Below are 22,381 nucleotides of genomic sequence, written 5' to 3' on the forward strand. Positions count from 1 at the left end.
AACCCCCAAGTATATGGCAGTTTAGGGGTTAAAGCCCCAAGATGCTGCTGAAACGCCCTGCACCTTCTAAGGCTTCTGGCAATGAAAATGCGCTTGCATGAAGTACATATAGCAGAAACATCTGTTTTTTTACATTCTAGCACTGCAGGAGACATAGCAGTGCAGTATACAGGTTTACCTTTACATTCTTTATTTTGAGTTTGAAATTAAAGTGTTTTGGGGGCATATTTAGGGTTTAAACTATAAAAAAAAAATCTAACTACATCCAAAATTCATGTTTTTTCACAATTGTATCACTATGAACGTAACCCCCATGAATTTTGGGGGTATGCTGTATTTATGATCACGGAGAAGCGATGCAACATAGAATCGAAACAGTATGTAACAATTCTCATGAAAATAACAATCTTTTTAAATTGTATATCCAGTTAACCAAACCCGGGGGTGTTTGAGTGAAGCTAGCAGGGGTCTTTGCCCCCTAGTATGACATAAAAGAAAATAAAATGCTTCTCACATTTACAAGCTATCATTGTTTAATTTTTTTTTCTGTAATGTATCTATCTGAAACAAGGCTTAATTAAAACCAGTAGTTTTCACCATTTCTCTTAACAACAACAAAAGCAAAAAATACATATACTGTAAAGTAATCCCTCGCTATATCGTGCTTCGACTTTCGCGGCTTCACTCTATCTCAGATTTTATATGTAAGCATATCTAAATATATAATACGGATTTTTCGCTGCTTCGTGGGTTTCTGCGGACAATGGGTCTTTTTACTTCTGGTACATGTTTCCTCAGTTGGTTTGCCCAGTTGATTTCATACAAGGGACACTATTGGCGGATGGCTGAGAAGCTACCCAGTCAGAGCATGCAGTTAAGTTCCTGTGTGCTGATTGGCTCAGTGAAGGTGCGCCGAATTCAATTCCGCTGCGTTAACCAGGAAGTTTCGTCTCGCTCATTCAGCATCAACGTGTTTCGCTGTGTAAAGAGTTAACTTTTGTGCTCTTTTGTGTTTATTTTTATGCATAGTGAAGCCCTTCGTTATGGCTCTAAAATGATCTGCTCTTGCTACTGCTTCAGGGGCTGTGCCCAAGCGCCAACGGAAGATGCTAACGATTGCCGAAAAGGTAAAAGGTTTGGATATGTTTTATTTAAAAAGGAGGAAAAAAAATACAAGATCTACGGCCGCAGTGTCCTTTAACCAGGGCGCAAAACGAGTTGTAAGTGGATGTAATAAGGCGGTAAGGTTTATAAGAGTGTGGGAAGGGTTTATAAAGCCTTAAAATATATATAAATAAATAAAATAAATATAAGGTTGCTACTTCACGGATTTTCACCTATCTAGGGCTCTGGAATGTAACCCCCGTGATAGGTGAGGGATGACTATATATCTCACACAATATGAATTGATACTGGAAATTAAACGGCTGCTTAAATGTAAATATGCATGCACTTGTACATTTTGATCATTTTTAATCATTAATTGCACCACAGCTTTTTGCTGTTAAAATAAACATTTACTAAATTTATACAGGTGTGTTTTTTATTAAGTGTATCCACTAGACATTCATAATTGTTGAGGTGTAATTATGAAATATGGAATACCATTTTAATTATTTAGTACTTTTTTCTTACCAAAACTTGTGCTGTATGAAACACAGCAACAAATAATAAACACATTACAAATCTTTAAAAGAAGCCTATTGTTTACTATGCAACAATTTCAGATTTGTCTCAAACTCAAGTGTTGTCCGTTAATTTAAAGGACAAAATAAATGGCTTTTCTTGCAATTTGTCTACTTGCACATGACAACTTCTCTAATTTTTTTAGTTTATTACTCCACTTTTTATATCTTAAAGGCTGAAATACCAATCACTTCTAGTTCACTGATAAAACAAGCTTCTACTTGCTGCTGTTTGTTTACACTGCAGAAAGTTTTCTACAAAAGAAAAAAAAAAACGCGAAAAAAGATGCACGCTGGCTCAACTACTGTAATTCCTTGTGTAAAAGAGCACTACACCTTAATTACAATAAAACTGAGAAAAGCAGGGGCTGAAAATATATATTTTTTTTTTTTTAGTGAAAATCATCCAATTTTAATTGGTAGTTGATCGATGGGAGCATCCCTAATAATTACCTTTACAAAGGCTTCTTAATATGCACAATCATAATTCCAATCCCTTCTTTTATTCCTCCACTCCTCCCAAGAGTTTTGTCCTCTTTCACCAACTCACTTAGATGAAGCGGAGCAGCTCCTTTTATCTTAGACCCGGGAGTATTTCTGGTGCTAGGGCATAGCCTTCTGGAAGCACTTCTGGGTCAAATGGAAGTTCCACCAAGTAGGGATTACGTATCCCTGAAGCACCCCCTGGCAGTACCCATGGAACCTGACAAGGCTCCCCTATTGGACTCCAGTTCCAAGGGAGGCTGCTCCCTATGATGTTGGAGGGGTATTTAGACCTGCCAGGTTTCAACTGTCCTCCTGGCAATTAACAATTGTTAATAAAACTGAACTAATAATTATTTTAATTGTCAATGAGTTCTGTACAATGAAATTATTTTCTTACGTAAATGTGGTTCTATAGTTCTACATACCTGCTAAGATCGTATCCACTATGGGTACTACCCAAGCACTATATAACTACCAGGGCATCAAATTCAACAGCAGTTTGCACAGACAAGAGGTAACAAACACCTTAAAAAAATACTGGCTTGATCAGAGCCAGACACTTGTCAATAATTAAACCAAAATAAACATTATTCAATAAAAGGTTTCATTTTGCTTGACTTCTTATGGCAACGAAAATAAACAAATACTGTCGGGTCACAAAACGTGGTACAGAGTTCTTTGAACAGATGATACAGGGAATGCTCAAAAGAGAATTAAAACTTTTTGTGTATGTACAGGTACTGCGGGGAAAACAAGTATTGAATGCGTCGATGTTTCTCTCAGTAAATATATTTCTAATGGGGCTATTGACATGAAATTTTCACCAGATGTCAGTAACAACCCAAGTAATCCACACATATTACAAATAATTTATGGACTTATTTGTTTTTATAAAGTGGAATGAAACAGCGAATGAGTATTGAACACATGAAGAAAAGGAGGGGCAAAAAGGCGGAAAGCCAAGAAACCCGCTGGTGGGTTTTGGGAAAAACTTTGACGCATTCAATTCTTATTTTCCCTGCTATATATGCTGCAAACTAGAGGTTGGAAATTTGTTACAGTGAATTATATGGAATAAATGACATGTTTGCAAACAGAGGCTCAAATAAAATTTCATGATGTGTGTGGGATTCCACAGAATTAGCATTTGTATTATGCAATGTCTAAATTCAGTGAATTCAGTTTTACATTATCTTGTAAATCAGTCTTACATTTGCCATTAGCTATCAATGAATGCATTTTCTGAATCCTTTTTATCCATCACTTAGTTCAAGGAATTGGTCTTAATTGGGCATAAAGTATCTATCTATCTATCTATCTATCTATCTATCTATCTATCTATCTATCTATCTATCTATCTATCTATCTATCTATCTATCTATCTATCTATCTAATATATGAATCAATACAGCCATCCATTACTGGGCACTTTCATTCAAATGCCTGGACTGGCTTATAACAGGCAAATTAACTGTTGGTATGACATATTTTCTTTAGATGGTGAAAGAAAATCAGCATATCCTAGAAAAGCCTAGAGCTTGATTTTGTTTCCTTTACTTTAAGAAACTTCTTTATTTGCTATGAAACAGTATAGTGCTATATTTTGCATTCCCCATTTTCTTTCCCAGAATGCAACACCCAGTTCAATAGTACACTTTTTTCTTCACTTTTAAGTTTCAAACCCATCTTGTCTAATAATATAAATATTTTTATATTATGTTTAAAAGTTAACATTTATTTGTGGTAAACAACATCTGGCACTTAAGTCTGAATTCTGTCCGGGTCCATATCTGATGATTCTAAGATTGACTGATTTGACAATCCCTTTACTTTAGCATTATCTGCAAACGTAGCCCTTTAGTGGTGGCAATAGTTTTTCGCAACAGAACTATGCTTATGTAGAGATGTTTATCATTTTATTCTGTCATACTAGGTACTTTTTGGGAGTATATGTGTGACTGTAATGGCCACATTATCCTTGGGAAACATTGTGCAAGTACAGTACTTTACTATCATAAAAGCAGTTAGAGCTACATTGACCTGTACGTAGCCAGATGCTTTTATCTTTACATAAATCTCTAAAATAACCAAATATACTTTGTCTTTGCTAACATAGTATATGTTTGTACTCACATTTTGAAGATTTTTTTGTGTTTTTGCTATCATTAATAGTATGATTTTATTCTTCAGCAACATTTCCCATCAGTGCAATTCTCAATATTATTTTTGAGTGTAATTTTAGCTAATGTAACTTTTTTTTTTTTAACCACAGAAAGAAATTCAAGCAATGAGCCAATGTAATCATCCCAATGTTGTCACATATTATACCTCCTTTGTGGTAAAGGATGAACTGTGGTTAGTTATGAAATTGCTAAGCGGAGGTAAGTGTTGGTGTTTTTATCAAATGTTATAATACGGTACCATTTAAAATTTAGAAATTTTGTTTAAGATATAACAAAGCAATCCTGATTTAAACTGCATTTTGATTATAACCTCTGAGGACTTCTGAACTGTAACAGTCCTGCCTATGCTGCTGTTTATTATAGTTAGATGCTATCTATAATAATAAATAATAATGCATTTTTTTATATAGCACCTTTCCCATGCTCAAGGCTCTATCTGAAGTCTTAATGTGCTGCACTGATTAAAACAAAACCGTTTTTTAAACTTCTTTGTAGGCTCAATGTTGGATATAATAAAATACATATTCAGCAGAGGAGAACACAAAAGTGGAGTTCTTGAAGAGCCAATAATAGCTACAATCCTGAAGGAAGTTCTAGAAGGTTTAGATTACCTGCATAGGAATGGACAGATTCACAGGTACACTGTGTATGTTTATTATGGTTTTGCTTTGTATTCTTATGCATTAAAGAATACAGCCCTAATAGAAGAAATGTATATTTTTTTAATTATTTCATAATTGGCAAATATGTGTTTCCGTTTGATGTCATTCTTCATTTGTTTATAAAAGTATAATTAGGCCACTTTTTAATTCATTGAAATAATAAAAAATGAATCTGAGCCTCACATATAAGTCTTAAATCTGTAGTGATTTACAAAAATTGTTCATATTCTTTAGCTGTGCATTACATGATTATATTTACTGTTTCATTAAACAGTATTCTGTAATGTTGTTGGGAGATACAGTGCATCCAGAAAGTATTCACAGCGCATCACTTGTTCCACCTTTTGTTATGTTACAGCCTTATTCCAAAATGGATTGAATTAATTTTTTTCCTCAGAATTCTGCACAAAACACCCCATAATAACAACGTGAAAAAAGTTTACTTGAGGTTTTTGCAGATTTATTAAAAATAAAAAAACTGAGAAATCACATGTACATAAGTATTCACAGCCTTTGCTCAATACTTTGTCGATGCACCTTTGGCAGCAATTACAGCCTCAAGTCTTGTTGAATATGATGCCATAAGCTTGGCACACCTATCCTTGGCCAGTTTCGCCCATTCCTCTTTGCAGCACCTCTCAAGCTCCATCAGGTTGGATGGGAAGCGTCGGTGCACAGCCATTTTAAGATCTCGCCAGAGATGTTCAATCGGATTCAAGTCTGGGCTCTGGCTGGGCCACTCAAGGACATTCACAGAGTTGTCCTGAAGCCACTCCTTTGATATCTTGGCTGTGTGCTTAGGGTCGTAGTCCTGCTGAAAGATGAACCGTCGCCCCAGTCTGAGGTCAAAAGCGCTCTGGAGCAGGTTTTCATCCAGGATGTCTCTGTACATTGCTGTAGTCATCTTTCCCTTTATCCTGACTAGTCTCCCAGTTCCTGCCACTGAAAAACATCCCCACAGCATGATGCTGCCACCACCATGCTTCACTGTAGGGATCGTGCCAAGTTTCCTCCAAACGTGACGCCAGGCATTCACACCAAAGATTTCAATCTTTGTCTCATCAGACCAGAGAATTTTCTTTCTCATGGTTTGAGAGTCCTTCAGGTGCCTTTTGGCAAACTCCAGATGGGCTGCCATGTGCCTTTTACTAAGGAGTGGTTTCCATCTGGCCACTCTACCATACAGGCCTGATTGGTGGATTGCTGCAGAGATGGTTGTCCTTCTGGAAGGTTCTCCTCTCTCCACAGATGACTTCTGGAGCTCTGACAGAGTGACCATCGGGTTCTTGGTCACCTCCCTGACTAAGGCCCTTCTCCCCCGATCGCTCAGTTTAGATGGCCGGCCAGCTCTAGGAAGAGTCCTGGTGGTTTTGAACTTCTTCCACTTACGGATGATGGAGGCCACTGTGCTCATTGGGACCTTCAAAGCAGCAGAAATTTTTCTGTAACCTTCCCCATATATGTGCCTCAAGGCAATCCTGTCTCGGAGGTCTACAGACAGTTCCTTTGACTTCATGCTTGGTTTGTGCTCTGACATGAACTGTCAACTGTGGGACCTTATATAGACAGGTGTGTGCCTTTCCAAATCATGTCCAATCAACTGAATTTACCACAGGTGGACTCCAGTTAAGCTGCAGAAACATCTCAAGGATGATCAGGGGAAACAGGATGCACCTGAGCTCAATTTCGAGCTTCACGGCAAAGGCTGTGAATACTTATGTACATGTGCTTTCTCAATTTTTTTATTTTTAATAAATTTGCAAAAACCTCAAGTAAACTTTTTCACATTGTTATTATGGGGTGTTGTGTGTAGAATTCTGAGGAAAAAAATTAATTTAATCCATTTTGGAATAAGGCTGTAACATAAGAAAATGTGGAAAAAGTGATGTGCTATGAATACTTTCCGGATGCACTGTAGGTAATTATTTTGTCCAGGTTGGTTTGCTGGCTGACCTGTGAGTTCTTTCATTAGCTCTGAACCATCTATTTTGCTGTTAAGAGTAAAATCTAATGTATAGATTATATATCTGTAAAATGATTACAGATTAATTCATAACATTACAGTTTATTTAAGAACGATAAATACTTTTCATTATTTTTATAATTTCAAATTCAAAAGTTTGCAGTAATTGCATCCAGCAGGACTTTCACTTTCAGCATCACTGTATTGCATTTTTTGTCTACTATTTGTCCACTGAGTATCTACACCCATTTTGCTCTGTTTGTGTAATACATTAAACTAGCCAACCTGCAGCGTACCATACACCACATAATTATGTATTGATGGGTGAACACTTCCTGAACGACACAGTTGTCCAAATGGGGTGGGTTTGAGGATACGACTGTGAGTGAGTGAAAAGATGGACCTCTGGAGAAAGCAACATACAATTGTCCATGACTGAAAGCAGGATCGTCTGTGACGATGGAGGCCACGCTGGTGAAAGTTACTTCGTCGGTAGGGATAAGTGTCAGTACTTGTTCATTAAGGTATAGCAAGTCTTGGTTGTTGACGCTTAATATAGCTTGTGTACTGAGTTGTTCCGGAGTCACAGTTGAGAAACACTTTTTTAATGTCTTTTAAGCACAGGGAAAAAAATGAACATGTGAAACATCCGTAATGTAATAAGCCACCAAGAAAAGTAACATTGCAACAATGCACGCTACGACCCGATCGCTGTAAACAGAAGTGAAAACAAAAATCAAACCTGGTGCATTCTATAACTGCCTTGTGGCGCAGTAGTAGTGCTGCTGCTTTGCAGTAAGGAGACTGTGGAAGATTGTGGGTTTGGTTCCCGGTTCCTCCCTGTGTGGATAGCGCTTTGAATACTGAGAACACCGTTTATATCAATGTAATGAAGTATTATTATTATTATTATTATTATTATTTGTCCAGCCCCCTCTATCTCTTGCGCGTGTGTCTCTCTCTCGCGCCTGTGTGTGTCGCTCTCTCTCTGGCTCGCTCACTCGCTCGCTGCACGTGTTCCTACAGGCATACGCCGCATAATTATTTATTGATGGAGGAACACTTCTGGAAAGACATAGTTGTCTAAAAGGGGTGGGTTTGAGGATACAACAGTAAGTGAATGAAAAGATGGAACTCTGGAGAGATCAACATACAATTGTCCGTGACTGAAAACTGGTTTTGGCAGATACATGCATATCTTTTTGAAAGTTTGGCCCTGTGCTTTATTAATTGTCATTGCAAAGGCCAATCTAACAGGAAATTGTCTTCATGTAAAAGTAAAAGGCAAATTATCCACGACAAACAAACTGTTTTACACGCTGCATATAGCAATTCACATCTGTGACAAACATGCCTCTTCTTAGATGGTCCTGCCGCGTCCACCCTTGTTCTCGAAGCATACACACCGCCTGGTCATGTGCCAGCTCGTAAGAGCAACTCACAGAGACCCGCCCACCAACTCTAAGACCATGGCGTGTAAAACAGTTTGCGATGATGGACGCAGTCGTGCGTTGTAACTGAAAAGAACAATGAAAAGTCAACATTGCTCAGAGGTGCATGTGGACTGTAGCAGAGACAAAACGCGAATGACGCCGTGTTTTGTGAGTTGCTGCGTCCGAGTTGGTCGGCGTGGCTCTGCAAGTTGTCGTCGTATCCAATGGTCTTAGAGTTGGTGGCCATCCTGCGTGCTCCATGGGTGTCTTGCTTGCTGGCGGCTTAGTGAATTATATATATATAGATGATTTCATTTAATTGTTGAAACATGTAAAGGCCAACAATGCCACAGTTTCTGTAAAAGAGACACGGACAGTGGCATTACACACCAGAGAGAAATACTGTAGTTACAGGAAACAAACAAGAGATAAATAATGATTCTGTGTGTAAGGTATTTGACCAGCCTCAAGGCAATTTCACTAATGTTTGTTGTATTTTCAGTAGTTATAATGAGAATTTTAGTGTATACTGTAAATAGTACAAATTATGTGTCTCTCCACTTGATACTTTGATTATGTCACTTGGTGTTCATGGAATAGCCAAAATTTACTTCTAACTAAATTACAAATCAAACTTCAGTGACACTTTCGCTGAAGTCTGGTGTTAAACAAATTATAGAGTCACACACTGAATATCTCCTTCACTGGGAGCAAAGGGTTTAGCTAAATCACAATAGGACATTTGTAAAGGAGAGGCTTCCCCTTCTTAAATTAAACAGTAATAACTGTCCAATCAAAAGTTATGTGTAAATATGAGATGGCAGTCTGAAGAAAACTGCAGAGTTTTTGATGACGTCCAAAAATATATAACACTGATTGGAAACATTCACAATTTTCAAACTGAAATTTTAATTCAAGTATGACAGATTTGTTGTTTTTTGGTGGCACAGCCGAGAGTTTGGTGGTATGTTTAAGCACTTGAAAGTAATGATGGAGTAAGAGATTTTCACTTTTCCTAGAACAAATCATCTTGTTACTAGATCTAAAGTGCCATTTCTACTGTCTCAAACTCCTGGTTTTGTGCCATGGTTCCCAGAAATACCTATGATGATCCACTAAGTACTTTCCAAACATACATATATGCATTATTTATATACAATAATGGAGTTGTTGATGCTCAATGGGCCCTAGATCTAAGCTGACTACTTAAGATTGTATGGAAAACTTGGGTTCTTTTTATTGTGCTTTATAAACAGCAATGATATGTTTATGGTTGAAATAGGTTTGACTGTGTGGATAAGCTACATGAGTGCCTGAGGGGGGTGGCCATCATATAGATACGAGTGTTTGTTGCCAGAACAGGTTTGATAAAGATTCTTAAAGAACACCTGACTTTTTATTTTGGCCAAAGCTCACATTCTTCTTCTTCTTCTTCAACTTGGAGAAATGTGTCAGCATAAGAAAACAACAGCAGAGTTTGATAAAAATAAGTACATAGACTCGTTGCACTTACTTTTTCTTGGTATTTAATTTGAATTCAGTGAATAGCTTGTAACTGCTGCCTTTCTTAAAGTTTTTGCAAACAAAAGGTGGCCAATGAAATTATGAAGTGAGAACCAGCTTCTTTGGATGAAGCACAAAGCCCATAGCCCATTGTTACTGTTATGGCAAAGAGGATAATTTTCACAGAAACTGTACAAGGCCCTTAGACCCACTCCACAGGCAGGTATAACCCAAATAGCTCCCATCAGCTCCATGTAACAAGGAAAGTTCCTCAGTGTGAATAAGTAAGTCCATGACTCAGATATTCTTAATGTAGCAAGAGCAGAAAACAGGACCTAGTCTTTTCATAAGCTACAGTAATGTCAGAGGAAACCTTACTCCTTCCAGCTATGACACTTTCTGGAATCAAAAAGGTTTGTTTGCAAAATACAGAGTCTGGAAGAGAGATGGCAGAGAGAGTTTTGTTGAAATTTCTGTTGGAAACAAGACTATACACTGGGAAATATGCATCACTCCCATTCATGATTCACTTCTTCGAGGTTTGGATTTCTTGAAGGAAGGTGACTTCACTATCCATACCCCAGGAAAATATTTCATGGGTTTACAGCCTATGCCATCTTATATAACAGGTGGGACTGGATACAATTGTGCAGTTTCTAGAGTAATACAGGACAGAGACACTATCATACGCCCAGAAGGTGAATGTGTAGTGTGGAACTCTGTGACTAATTCCATACTTGGAATTTCAGCAGTACTAGAATCTTTGGGATTGGCTGATGGAATATCTTTTGGAAGTTTTGTTGTAGAAATGAAGAGCACTATTACTGCATTTGTCTGCTTAATTACTAGTGACAGCAAAATACTTGCTAAAGGAGTCTGTTTAGGGATCTTAACTGAAGCATTTTCTGAGCAGAACTGTGATCTAGAAAAAAAAAGATAAGGAACATTGCATCTTAAACATGCCTCAGCATCAGCAAACACTTATTAATAACAGTGAAGCATTATCAGAGGAGCAGAAAATTAAACTACTCTATTTGTTGCTGGAGTATCAAACTGTTTTGCAGTTTTTGATTATGACTGTGGACATTTTTCAGCCGTATTCCACTACAGTATATTGATGCAGACATCAGGCAGCACACCACACTCCCCTTGGCTTCCAAGGTAAAGAGGAGAGGCACATCTTCAGGAAATGCTGAAGGGCGATATTGTTGTGCTGTTTAGCCCAGATTAGACATCCAATGTGGTCATTATCAGATAGAATGATGGGAGTGTTGCAATGCTACATTAACTACAGAAAGCTAGTACATTAACAGTGAAAGATGCCCATACACTGTTAAGAATAGTAGTGCGTAGATATTTTAGAATAATCAAATGTTTTCTCTAATTTAGGACTAAAGTTTGGCTATTTGCAAATTGAGGTTTGCAAAGGAGACAGGGCCAAGATGGGACTAAGTGTTACATATTCAAGTTGAAAATTAAGCTTCAGGTCCTGACCTTCATGTTTCAAGTCAAGTCTCAAGTTATGATGATTACATTCACGCAAGTCAAGTCCAATCGTTGGATTTAATTAAACATGTTAAGTTGAGTTATAGTTGAGAAGATTTGAGTAAATAAGTGCTTACACTTTCACCACTATCTGAAATTAATCTACAGTATATATGAAAATGCCTTATGTATACTATTATCTATGATAAGAATATATTTTCACAGTGCATATATAATAATGTTTTTAAATTTTGTATTTAGTATGGATATTCAGTAGTAGTTTTCATTAGTTGTACTGAAAATGTCAGAGAATAAATTTAGAATGTGTGTATGCTAAGTAAACTCTGGTAGTTCATACTGTTTTACAACAAACCCTACATTGCAATGTGGGGATCCCTACCTCTGCCACACATTAAAGTTCAAGTCTTGCATTGTATTTTAATATTTATGAATGTCAATACATGAGTGTGGTATTCTCCTCCACAAAATATCAATTTTGTTTAATTTTCTGCTACACTGATTAAATATAAAAGATTATTTTTGAGAAATATGTTTATAATAGATTAAATGACAAATGAGTTTTTAACCACAGTGTAGATAAAGATGTTCCCAATGTTTTATAATGCTTTTCTGTAATTATAGGGATGTAAAAGCAGGAAATATCCTTTTGGGAGAAGATGGATCCGTGCAAATAGCAGGTAAACAATTTAGTGATAAACCAGCACGTTTAAGACTTCAGTCATATGAAACTAAATATTAATGCTGTGAATGATTGGAAATGTGTTTAGCTGTTATTTCTGCATATTGTTCATTGTATAGTGTGAAAATAAATGAATATTTTAAAGTGAAAGACAAAGAGTGACTGACAGGATGAAGATATTTACTGTGATGGAGTGGTCAAATCAAGAGCTAAAAAGAACTCACAAAATACATAAATGGATGTGCTGATGTTAGGTTTGTTAAGAATAAGTCATATTTCAATAATTGTTTCAACTTAAGGAAGTTACAAGGGCTGGATGGAGGGGATAGATTTGAGGGAAACTGGATAAGTGAGAATAAAGGTTTTCTGATGTACTGTTGCTCTTCTGCTGAAACTAATTCAACCAGGTGGTGAAAGACAAGGGTGTGACAGATGTTGACATTAGAATGGAAATTAACTGTAGAATATGGTATATAACTTCTTTTTTTTTGAGGAGGGCTACCAGAGCTTGTGGTAGAGTTTAGGAAATACTTGAGTATAATCAAAGGATTAGAACCAGCCTTGTTGATTGAAGGGGGAATGTCTCCTAAAGTGAAGTTTTTCTATAGAATACACCTTGGAAGGCAATGGTGGTATTTATAAGCCTTTGGATGGGTGCAGTACAGTTAGAATTTTGTACCTATACATGAGAGGGTTAACTTAATTCAAATTTGAGATGGACAGAGAAAATTTTTGGTTGTTTGAAAATATACAACTAACAGATGTGAGCGTATATAACACTTTTTTTAAAAGAACATTGATTTGATGCTTGAAAAGATACCACCGACTGACTCCATAAGTCTAAGGAGTAATGAGAGAAGTACCTGCCCAGACATCATTGGGTGGAAGGGTCAGCTTGATCAGTATGTGTGGTGAATTGCTAATTGATTTCTGTGCTAATCATTTACTGTCCATAACAAACATAATGCTTGATCACAAGGTTGCCTAAGTAGCAAAGTAACTTTTGCCAACAATCAGTGATTGACTTTGTAGTTATGTCACTACATCAGACGCTGTATATTCTTGATAGCTGAATAAAGAAATATGCTAAACTGCCAAGTAATCACTGCTTTGTGATGATTTGGCTCAGATGAGTAAGGACTCAAATGGTTGTACTTTGAACTGTTTTTCTTTTAAATCAGACAAGAAGTTACTAAAACACTGGAATTTCAACCTTAGTGATTATTTCCAATATATTCCAAACCTGAAATTGGAACTCTTGTATTTCAATATCAGTTTATTTTTGTACCGCACTCTTTGACTAAGTATAGGTACAGAGGTACAGCTGTGGTGCAGTAAAATTAATAGTTAAATTGCATACTATTCACATACTGTGTGAAAAACATTTTCTTAGACTTGGGTGGTTTATTCTGATGCAGGCAGTAATAATTCTTGTCAGGGTACTTTCTATGGATTATTTGTCATGGTAAACTAATGATAAACAAAGGCTTAGTCCTCAGCCTTTAGTTGAAAATCCAGTATCTGTTCCAGAGCATGCAGACCTAAACTTAAACGCAACAACTGCTTTACTTGACACAGTACAAGATCCAAGATTGACCAAGGCCAGGCCCTTATTGAATTCTCAAGATGGCAACAACATTTACTCAGTTGACAGTGCCCAAGCTAGTAATGTGGTTTAAAAGAAAAATTGCAATCAGAGTTGCCAAAATACCCCAAACTGCAACAGTCAGGAAAGTAGAGACAGAGACCAGTTTAACAAGATGCTTCAGGGCTCAGTGGTTGGAAAAACTACAAATGGCTAATGATGGACCAACTAAATGGTAAAGCTCTGTGTAAAGCATGCCAGAACTGTGATGACCAGACTATTAACATTTTTGGCTGAGTGAGAGAGAAAAAGAGAGGGAGGAGACAGTGACACTGACAGATTTACAAATTGGAACAAGGGACCCAAAAATCGGAGTGTCACAAGGAGACAACATTCAAATATGTAAGTCTAATGTAAAGAATGAATGCAATACAAAATATGTCAACTTATCACTAGTCACTTAACTGAATCTGCCTGCCTGCCCAATTTCATTGCTTTACAAGAAAGAAAAGCTTATCACATGATGTTCAAAATAAAATCAAAATATCCACTTTTTAAAATTTACCTGAGATTCTCCCAGTGATGGGAGAGGCAAGATATCATTGGCTATAAATTGCTCAGGGGTCCATCCATTTCACATCCTTGCATGGAGAGGTTGGCAAGGGATTCTGAGCCAGTAAAATGGCAGTTTGTCCAGTTGAGATAAAGAAGTTAAAATGTGTTGGAGTTGCTTTACTTATATAAAAGTATCACTATGGTCCTCTCCTGCTGAGTATTTTGCAAGCAGTAAGTGTTGTTATGGTAGACTATTGAATGTTGCCAAACTGAATTTCAATTTATGTTATAGACTATGACTTTCCTAAAGTTTGACAAGTAAGCCTAAATTGTACATATACAAGCAGCATGTACATTTTGTTGCTCTTTCTTGCTAATTAAAAAGGTTAAAAGCTAAATTCTTACTGTTACTAAAAATGTTAAAATTAGGTTGTGTAACCAAGTCCATTACCTAAAATCTAATTGAAATGTGAAATGTCATAAGTTATCACCCTTAAATGATAACAGAGGAATGCATACAGATTGACGGAGCTTATTTCAATTGTTTCTTTATAGATTTTGGAGTTAGTGCATTCTTAGCAACAGGAGGAGATGTTACAAGAAACAAAGTTAGAAAAACTTTTGTGGGGACTCCATGCTGGATGGCACCTGAAGTGATGGAACAGGTGATGTAATTATGATACTTTTATTCCAAAAAAATACTTTTGAGGTTATTTTCAACATGTTCTAAACATTCTTAATATTTTTGTTCACAGGTACGTGGCTATGATTTCAAAGCGGATATATGGAGTTTTGGAATTACAGCAATTGAATTAGCCACGGGGGCAGCACCGTATCATCGATATCCACCTATGAAGGTAAAGGTGTATTTTCACCACTTTTGTTCTTCTAGTTTAGTGCTTCTTTAACGTGTTGCAGAACAGTAAATGGATAATAAGTAATGTACACAATTTATCTGATTACTCTTCATTTAATGGTCAAGCTGCATGGTATGAACATGAACACACAGTCTGTCTCTTAGTCCCCTTTAAAATTGTTTGAAAAATCCATAATATACATTAAAAATAGTTTTTCTCATAAAATGATATTTTATAATCTGATTACATTTTTTGCTTTGCAGGTTTTAATGTTAACCCTGCAAAACGATCCTCCTACTTTAGACACAGGTGTGGAGGATAAAGAAATGGTAAAAAAATATGGAAAATCATTTAGAAAACTTATAACACTGTGCCTTCAGAAGGACCCAACTAAGAGGTTTGCAGATTTATACACATTTGCCTGTTCTTTTTAAAAGAATTAGTTAATTAAGTGCACGTATGATGAAAATTCAAGTAACCATTATTTATTGAATATAAACTTCAGTGACATTCGATTTTGCATATTAGTTATGTATTATGAATATGAAAAATACTTTTTATCAAGTATTTAGCAGTATAACAAGCACTATATTCATCAATATCAATATTCTCATTTTGAAGTCAATTATTTTTATTTACTTTGACAAATACTATACTCATGTCAGACAGGAAAATTGTAAAATTTTTATTTTCTAAACAGGAAAGGGTAAGTAAAGGGTCATTTTTTTCTGATGGGCATTTGTTTCATCCTGACACAATGTGGTTTATGGATATGCAGATGACACATAATTCCTCTTTTGCTCTTGTAAATACGTTTATCTTTATGAACATGTGAGCAGTCACCTGATGTTTACGGGAAACAAATCTGTGTTATTGCTAGGTGTTTCTTTAGACTTACTTTTGGGATTGGTTTTATTCTAAAACAGGTGTTGGAGATCTGAATTTTCTGTGTAAAATTGATGCTTTTGTAGTAGTAGTGTGCATCTAATGTAGACTCTAAATGAAGAATGTTATTCATGGTTTAAATTTTATTGTTTTATCATTAACATATTTCTATAATATTCAGTGTTTTGTCTGTTTTATTCAGGCCTACAGCAGCAGAGCTGTTAAAATGTAAATTCTTCCAAAAAGCAAAGGTACTGTAGGAGTTCCAATATTTTAAAAATACCTATTAGACTTAATTTAGCCTTTTCATATCATTGTTTCATTTTTTAATATGTATGTTTTTGTTGTATGATATCTGCTGTTTTACAAGAACAGTATTGATATTTTTATCATCCTAACTAAACTTTAACTAAAGTCAAAAGCATTGTGCTTTATTCCATTCTGTTTAATGTTAAATGTATCAATAAATCTGACCTTATTTTGGTAATATATATTTGACTTTTATCAAACTTAAACATAATTTTGGGCAAAACCCACATGAGTTGTACATGGAAACCATTTGGAGAAGACTAAGAGGCAAACCCAGAATGTTCTGTGGGGATTATATTCCCCTGAAAACTGGAGAATACTGGAGATTGGAGGTCCAGTCATCCCTGGCATATTGCTGCATGATATACTTACTAGGAAAAGTTGAAAGATGATGATGATAATAAAACCTAATTTGATGAGAGTTATCCATCCATCATTCATTTTATTAGTGTTTTGAAACTGCTGCTTATTCAGTACAGGAGTCATAAAGAGCCAGTGGCTCTTCTGGAAGCCTGGGGGGGTAAGGCAGGACCAAGCATTGTTCCAGAGATGCCAGTCTATTGTTGAGTACACCCATTCATACACCCACATTCTTAGTGGGCCAATTTAAAGTTTTCAGTTAACCTCACTGTGTGCATTTGGGCAGGGGAGGAAACCATTTCCATATCTTTCAAGAATGGCATGACCTCTTCCCAACGATAACTGCTATAGGAACCGTTTAAGTTAACTAGTATTTTTGCAGTATGCTCTGTTTAGTCATAAGAGAAGGATAATGGGTGTGGTGAGAAGAGGACATGCAGGTGCTGGGTGTCACAGAACATGTAGAGTACAGGAAGATATGGAAAAAGATGATCTGCTGTGGCAACCCCTAATGGGAGCGGCCGAAAGAAGAAAAAGAAGTCATAGGACCAGGCCTAGTGGATTGCAACATGTTTGCAAGAGTAGTTGATTATTTAAATATAAGTGTATGTGCAAGCACACATGCTCACATTCTCAAAGAGATTTATAAGTGAAGATAACTGACAGTTTGCCGTACCAGAGCATATGCTAGATAATGAACAGAATAAAATGAACACACACACACATACAAACTTTGGTCTATGTACACAGAGACATTAAGCCAATCTGTCAATCTATGCAACGTGTTACCTCGAAAGCTTGCATATTGTAATCTTTTTTAGTTAGCCAATAAAAGGTGTCATTTTACTTGACTTGTCACTACAGCCAATGCTAAATAATGATTACACGCTCAGAGATATATTCCCAGAACCTCCCCTCCTGGCATACAGACAACCATCAAATCTGCAGCAACTAATTGTCCAAAGCTTCCTGAATAAACCAACAGATAATGGCACATCTCCCTGCCTACAGAAAAGATGTAAAATATGTGCTCACATTTATAATACAGATCAGGTAGTTACACCACATTTCCGACAAGAATATTGCATAAAGGGATAATTTTCCTGCAGATCATCTAATGTGGTCTACCTAATTCTTTGTATGAATGTCCCATCACTGTAGTCTATGTGGGAGAACCTGGACAGGTTCCACATTAAGCATGGCAATAGAGATGTTCCTGTAGGAGCTCCTTTCAGCAGCCACTGTGAGAAGGACTTTAAAGTCAGTGTTTATGGGCAACTTCAAAACACAAGAAGAGAGAAAGGAATGGGAAGTTAATCTGATGCTAAAATGTAACACATTACAACATGGTTTAAAATAGAGATGAGAGTTTTATGACCAGATATGAAGATTGTTTACATCTCTCGGACTGACCCAGACAACCTGACTATAGATCCACATTGTAGGGAAAACTCATCAAAATCTTGAAAAGACTTTGTTGAACAGTTATCTTATCAAAATATCTTGACTATACATTGTTCTCCTCTCTTGTTAAATGAATCTTAACCTGGAGAGGTCTATTCATTTTTTACATTTAAGTGTACTCACTTAAAGGTTTTTCAATGCTGTATCTGTCCTGGTGTCTATATAAACCCTGGAATTCCAGTTTCTGTATTACATCTTGCCTGAAGAAGGGGCCTGAGCTGCCTGGAAAGCTTGCATATTGTATTCATTTTATTTATAAAAGGTGTCATTTTGTTTGACTTCTCATTGCATCCATAATGGCTAATACGGTACAACACCCTACTACTACAGAACGTTCACATGGAAATTCTTATGAACACAATTAGACGCATAGCCATTAACACTAGAATTACCAGAGCCTATGAAAAAACTCGTAGATCCGTCCCACCTTAAATCGCTTCACACTTCTCCATCAGTGTCTTTTGTCCTGTAAATGTGTTGATAAGCAGCAAGCAACCTACTATCACATCCCCCACCGCCGCACAGTTTTCTCAGCTCAAATCTGTTTACCTGGGTGTCAGTTGCTTGGAGTTGTATAGAGTGAGAAGTCAAGCAAAATTACACCTTTTATAAATACTATATCGTTATTTGGAACACATGCATTTCATGTGTGTTCCATGTCTACAACATCGTTAAAACAGAAACGTTTTTCATGTTTTAGTAATAATTGACAAAATGTAGACATGAAGTTTATAATGTGTGAATCCTGAAGTCCAGATATCAAAGAAACACTTTCACAAAAGGTACAAATATAACAGAACAAGTGCGCTTTTATTCAAAAATATAACTGCGGAAAAAGAACCCGCTTTAGGGAGACACGCATTTACTACGACTGCTTCCGTGGTGCAACGGTATCAGCTGTTGACTGGTAATCAAAACTTCACGGGTTCAATCCCTGACGAGTCCATTTTGAGAAATGAGCTGCTAGTATTCTTAATATTTTAGAATAAAAATATACATTTGATTTCAGTCTGTAACAGCCGGTGTAAATATCTGATACTTGTAAAGATTAGCTTTGTTTTTTTTTTTTTTTTTTTTAATTCAGTTTCATTCTCTCAGTCGCGTTCACGATTCCACCCTATCCCCCCATCTGACAGTGCTGTTTTCACATAAAGACGCGGTATAGCTCTGCAGTCTATCTTGTGACTTTACGCTGTAGGAAGTAAGTAAATAAACCAAGGTAAATAAGTAAATAACATTCGATCTGGCTCTTATATACAAAGTATAGCGACGGCAGCTTCCACCACCAGCTATAGACTCTTCAGTTCTCAAGCGACTCTCCAAGCTAGTGTTTACATCTGGACGGTGTATGTGCCCTAAAAAGAAGTCTGACTGCATTCTTGTACCAATGCTTGCGAACTGAAGTGTCTGCGTGCACTTTTCGTGGCATTACACATGTATTTTTTGAGCATGCCCGTGTCGCTGAAACACAGGAAGCTCTGCAGTGTACCTGTGACTTTACGCTGTAGGAACTAAGTAACTAAATCCAAATAAATAACATTCGATCTGGCTTTTATGTAAGTAACATAGAAATGTTGATGTACAAGTATAACAAAACAAGTGCACTTTTATTCAAGACTATAACCAAAGATAAAAGAAAGCAAGTTACAGTAGGCGGTTGATACAACAGCTTGCGTGGTGCAATGCCAAGAACTGCTGATTTCCGTTCCGTGCTATATAAAATCATCACATTCAAATATTAACAGTTCCCACACACCCAAGGACCGTCCTTCCTACATTTACGACATGTGTACTTGTTGCAGTGTACACACCTCTTTGTGCTGTGGTTCCTATTACACTGAACATGCACCTGGCACTGTACTTTCTTCCCTGGAGGAAGCTGAGGTCTTAGAACTGAAGCTTGTTGATGCTGCATCATCTTTTCTTTTTCCATCGCCTTTCCATGCTCAAAAAATACATGTGTAATGCCACGAAAAGTGCACGCAGACACTTCAGTTAGCAATCATTGGTACGAGAATGCAGTCAGACTTCTTTTTAGGGCATATACACCGTCCAGATGTAAACACTAGCTTGGAGAGTCGCTTGCGAACTGAAGAGTCTATAGCTGCAGGTGGAAGCTGCTGTCACTGTACTTTGTATATGTTACGGCCAAAACCCGAAGTTCAGCCAGTTCCCGAATTGACCGGCCATTTCGCATTTTGGCCGCGAGGTGTGGCCAAAGTCCGAAGTACTAGAAATGACCGGCATATATGCTACTTTGGCCAGCCATTTCACGAAGTGGCGAGAACTCTCTGGTCAAAATCCGATGTGCTGATGTAAGACTGACCGCTCAAGGTGCGAAGATGCTTAAAAATTTTCAGATGCAGATTCAGAAGTGAGTTTTCCATTCTGCACGAGAAACTGCTCAAGGCGGGTCTTGTTCAGCAAAGCGGACGCCACTTGAGACGGCCTTCCCCTCGCCCAAACACTAACCTTAACGTTAATAAAATAGGTCCCTGATGTTAAGTCACTATTTTATTGCTAAAATGATAACAGAAATGTGAAATCTACTTATATACCTGATCTTAATTATTGTGAAACAACCAAGTTGCGTCCTCTTTCTGAACATGAGCCGCCAAGAGTACACTTATCGCAATTGCACTACTAAGTGCGCACCAAATCGCTGCTCATGCCTTTTTCCTTCCGACTTTGGCCGATCTCCCCATGCCATTTCGCAAACTGGCTGGCCAAATCCCGAAATCGAGGAAAAGATCGGACATTGGCCGGTCAATTTACAGCGACATTGGCCATTTCCCGATTTGGCCGGACATTTCCCACTTTGGCCAATTTCGGGTTTTGGCCGTAACATATATAAGAGCCAGATCGAATGTTATTTACTTATTTTTATTTACCTTGGTTTATTTACTTACTTCCTACAGAGTAAAGTCACAAGTAGACTGCAGAGCTATAGCGCGTCTTTATGTGAAAACAGCAGTGTCAGATGTGGGTAGGGTGGAATTGTGAGCGTGATTGAGAGAATGAAACTGAATTAAAAAAAAAAAAAAAAAAAAAAAAGCTAATCTTTACAAGTATCATATATTTACACCGGCTGTTACAAACTGAAATCAAATGTATGTTTTTATTCTAAAATAGTAAGAATACTAGCAGCTCACTTCTCAAAACGGACTCGTCGGGGATTGAACCCGAGAAGTTTTGATTACCAGTCAACAGCTGATACTGTTGCACCACGGAAGCGGTCGTAGTAAATGCGTATCACCCTAACGTGGGTTCTTTTTCTGCAGTTATATTTTTGAATAAAAGCGCACTTGTTCTGTTATATTTATACCTTTTGTGAAAGTGTTTCTTGGATATTTCAAATTCAGGCTTCACACATTATAAACTTCATGTCTACATTTTGTCAATTATTACTAAAACATGAAAAACGTTTCTGTTTTAACGATGTGTTTACATAGATCGTTGTAAACACGGAACACACATGAAATGCATGTGTTCCAAATAACGATATAGTGTTTCTAAAAGGTGTCATTTTGCTTGACTTCTCACTCTATACAACTCCAAGCAACTGACACGCAGGTAAACAGATTTGAGCTGAGAAAACAGTGCGGCTGTGTGGAATGTGATAGTAGGCTGCTTGCTGCTTATCAACACATTTATAGGACAAAAGACGCTGATGGAGAAGTGTGAAGCGATTTAAGGTGGGACGGATCTACGAGTTTTTCGTAGGCTCTGGTAATTCTAGTGTTAAAATGAAAGAGTAAAGTGTCAAACTTTATACTATACTAAAGTATAGTCAGTAAGTCATCGTCCAACCTGCTTAATCCTAACACAGGGTCATGGGGGTCTGCTGGAGCCATTCCCAGCCAGCACAAGGCAGGAACAAACCCTGGGCAGGGCGCCAGTCCACCGCAAGGCACACACACCCACACACGCAAGTACACACTAGGTACAATTTAGGATCGCATATGAGTGTATAGTATTAGTATGAAAAATAAATGCGTCCGAAGATTTCTCGAGTTTTAGTATTTTACTCTGTATGTGAGGTGTATTCATTAAAATGCAAGAGAGAAAAAGTGAGGTTATATTATTGTTACGGATAAATGCTGCTGCAGATGTTTTTGATTTGTAAATTTTTACTCAGTATGTGAGAAAAAGTGAAGTCAAAACATTAATTTTTGTCTGCTATACATTCCTCTTGCACAGTATATGTTTACTTCATTTTCATTATATCAGTCTATCATTTTACCTTTTCAGTTTTGTTTGGCAGCT

At 37.0% G+C, this 22,381-nt stretch overlaps 1 protein-coding gene across 2 annotated transcripts in view; it reads left to right on the forward strand.

Annotated features, from left to right (window-relative positions):
• The window catches only part of stk39 (serine threonine kinase 39), a 134,836-nt gene that overhangs the window by 35,610 nt on the left and 76,845 nt on the right, over window positions 1-22,381 (forward strand). For both annotated transcript variants that reach the window (XM_028806362.2, XM_028806363.2), the window contains exons 3-9: window positions 4,444-4,552; window positions 4,850-4,991; window positions 12,043-12,098; window positions 14,796-14,905; window positions 14,996-15,097; window positions 15,361-15,494; window positions 16,185-16,233. In XM_028806362.2, coding sequence (XP_028662195.1) covers window positions 4,444-4,552; window positions 4,850-4,991; window positions 12,043-12,098; window positions 14,796-14,905; window positions 14,996-15,097; window positions 15,361-15,494; window positions 16,185-16,233 — 702 coding nt within the window. The remainder of the gene's footprint in view (window positions 1-4,443; window positions 4,553-4,849; window positions 4,992-12,042; window positions 12,099-14,795; window positions 14,906-14,995; window positions 15,098-15,360; window positions 15,495-16,184; window positions 16,234-22,381) is intronic.

This window comes from Erpetoichthys calabaricus, chromosome 8 (assembly GCF_900747795.2).
Source record: "Erpetoichthys calabaricus chromosome 8, fErpCal1.3, whole genome shotgun sequence".
NCBI classification, from domain to species: domain Eukaryota; kingdom Metazoa; phylum Chordata; class Cladistia; order Polypteriformes; family Polypteridae; genus Erpetoichthys; species Erpetoichthys calabaricus.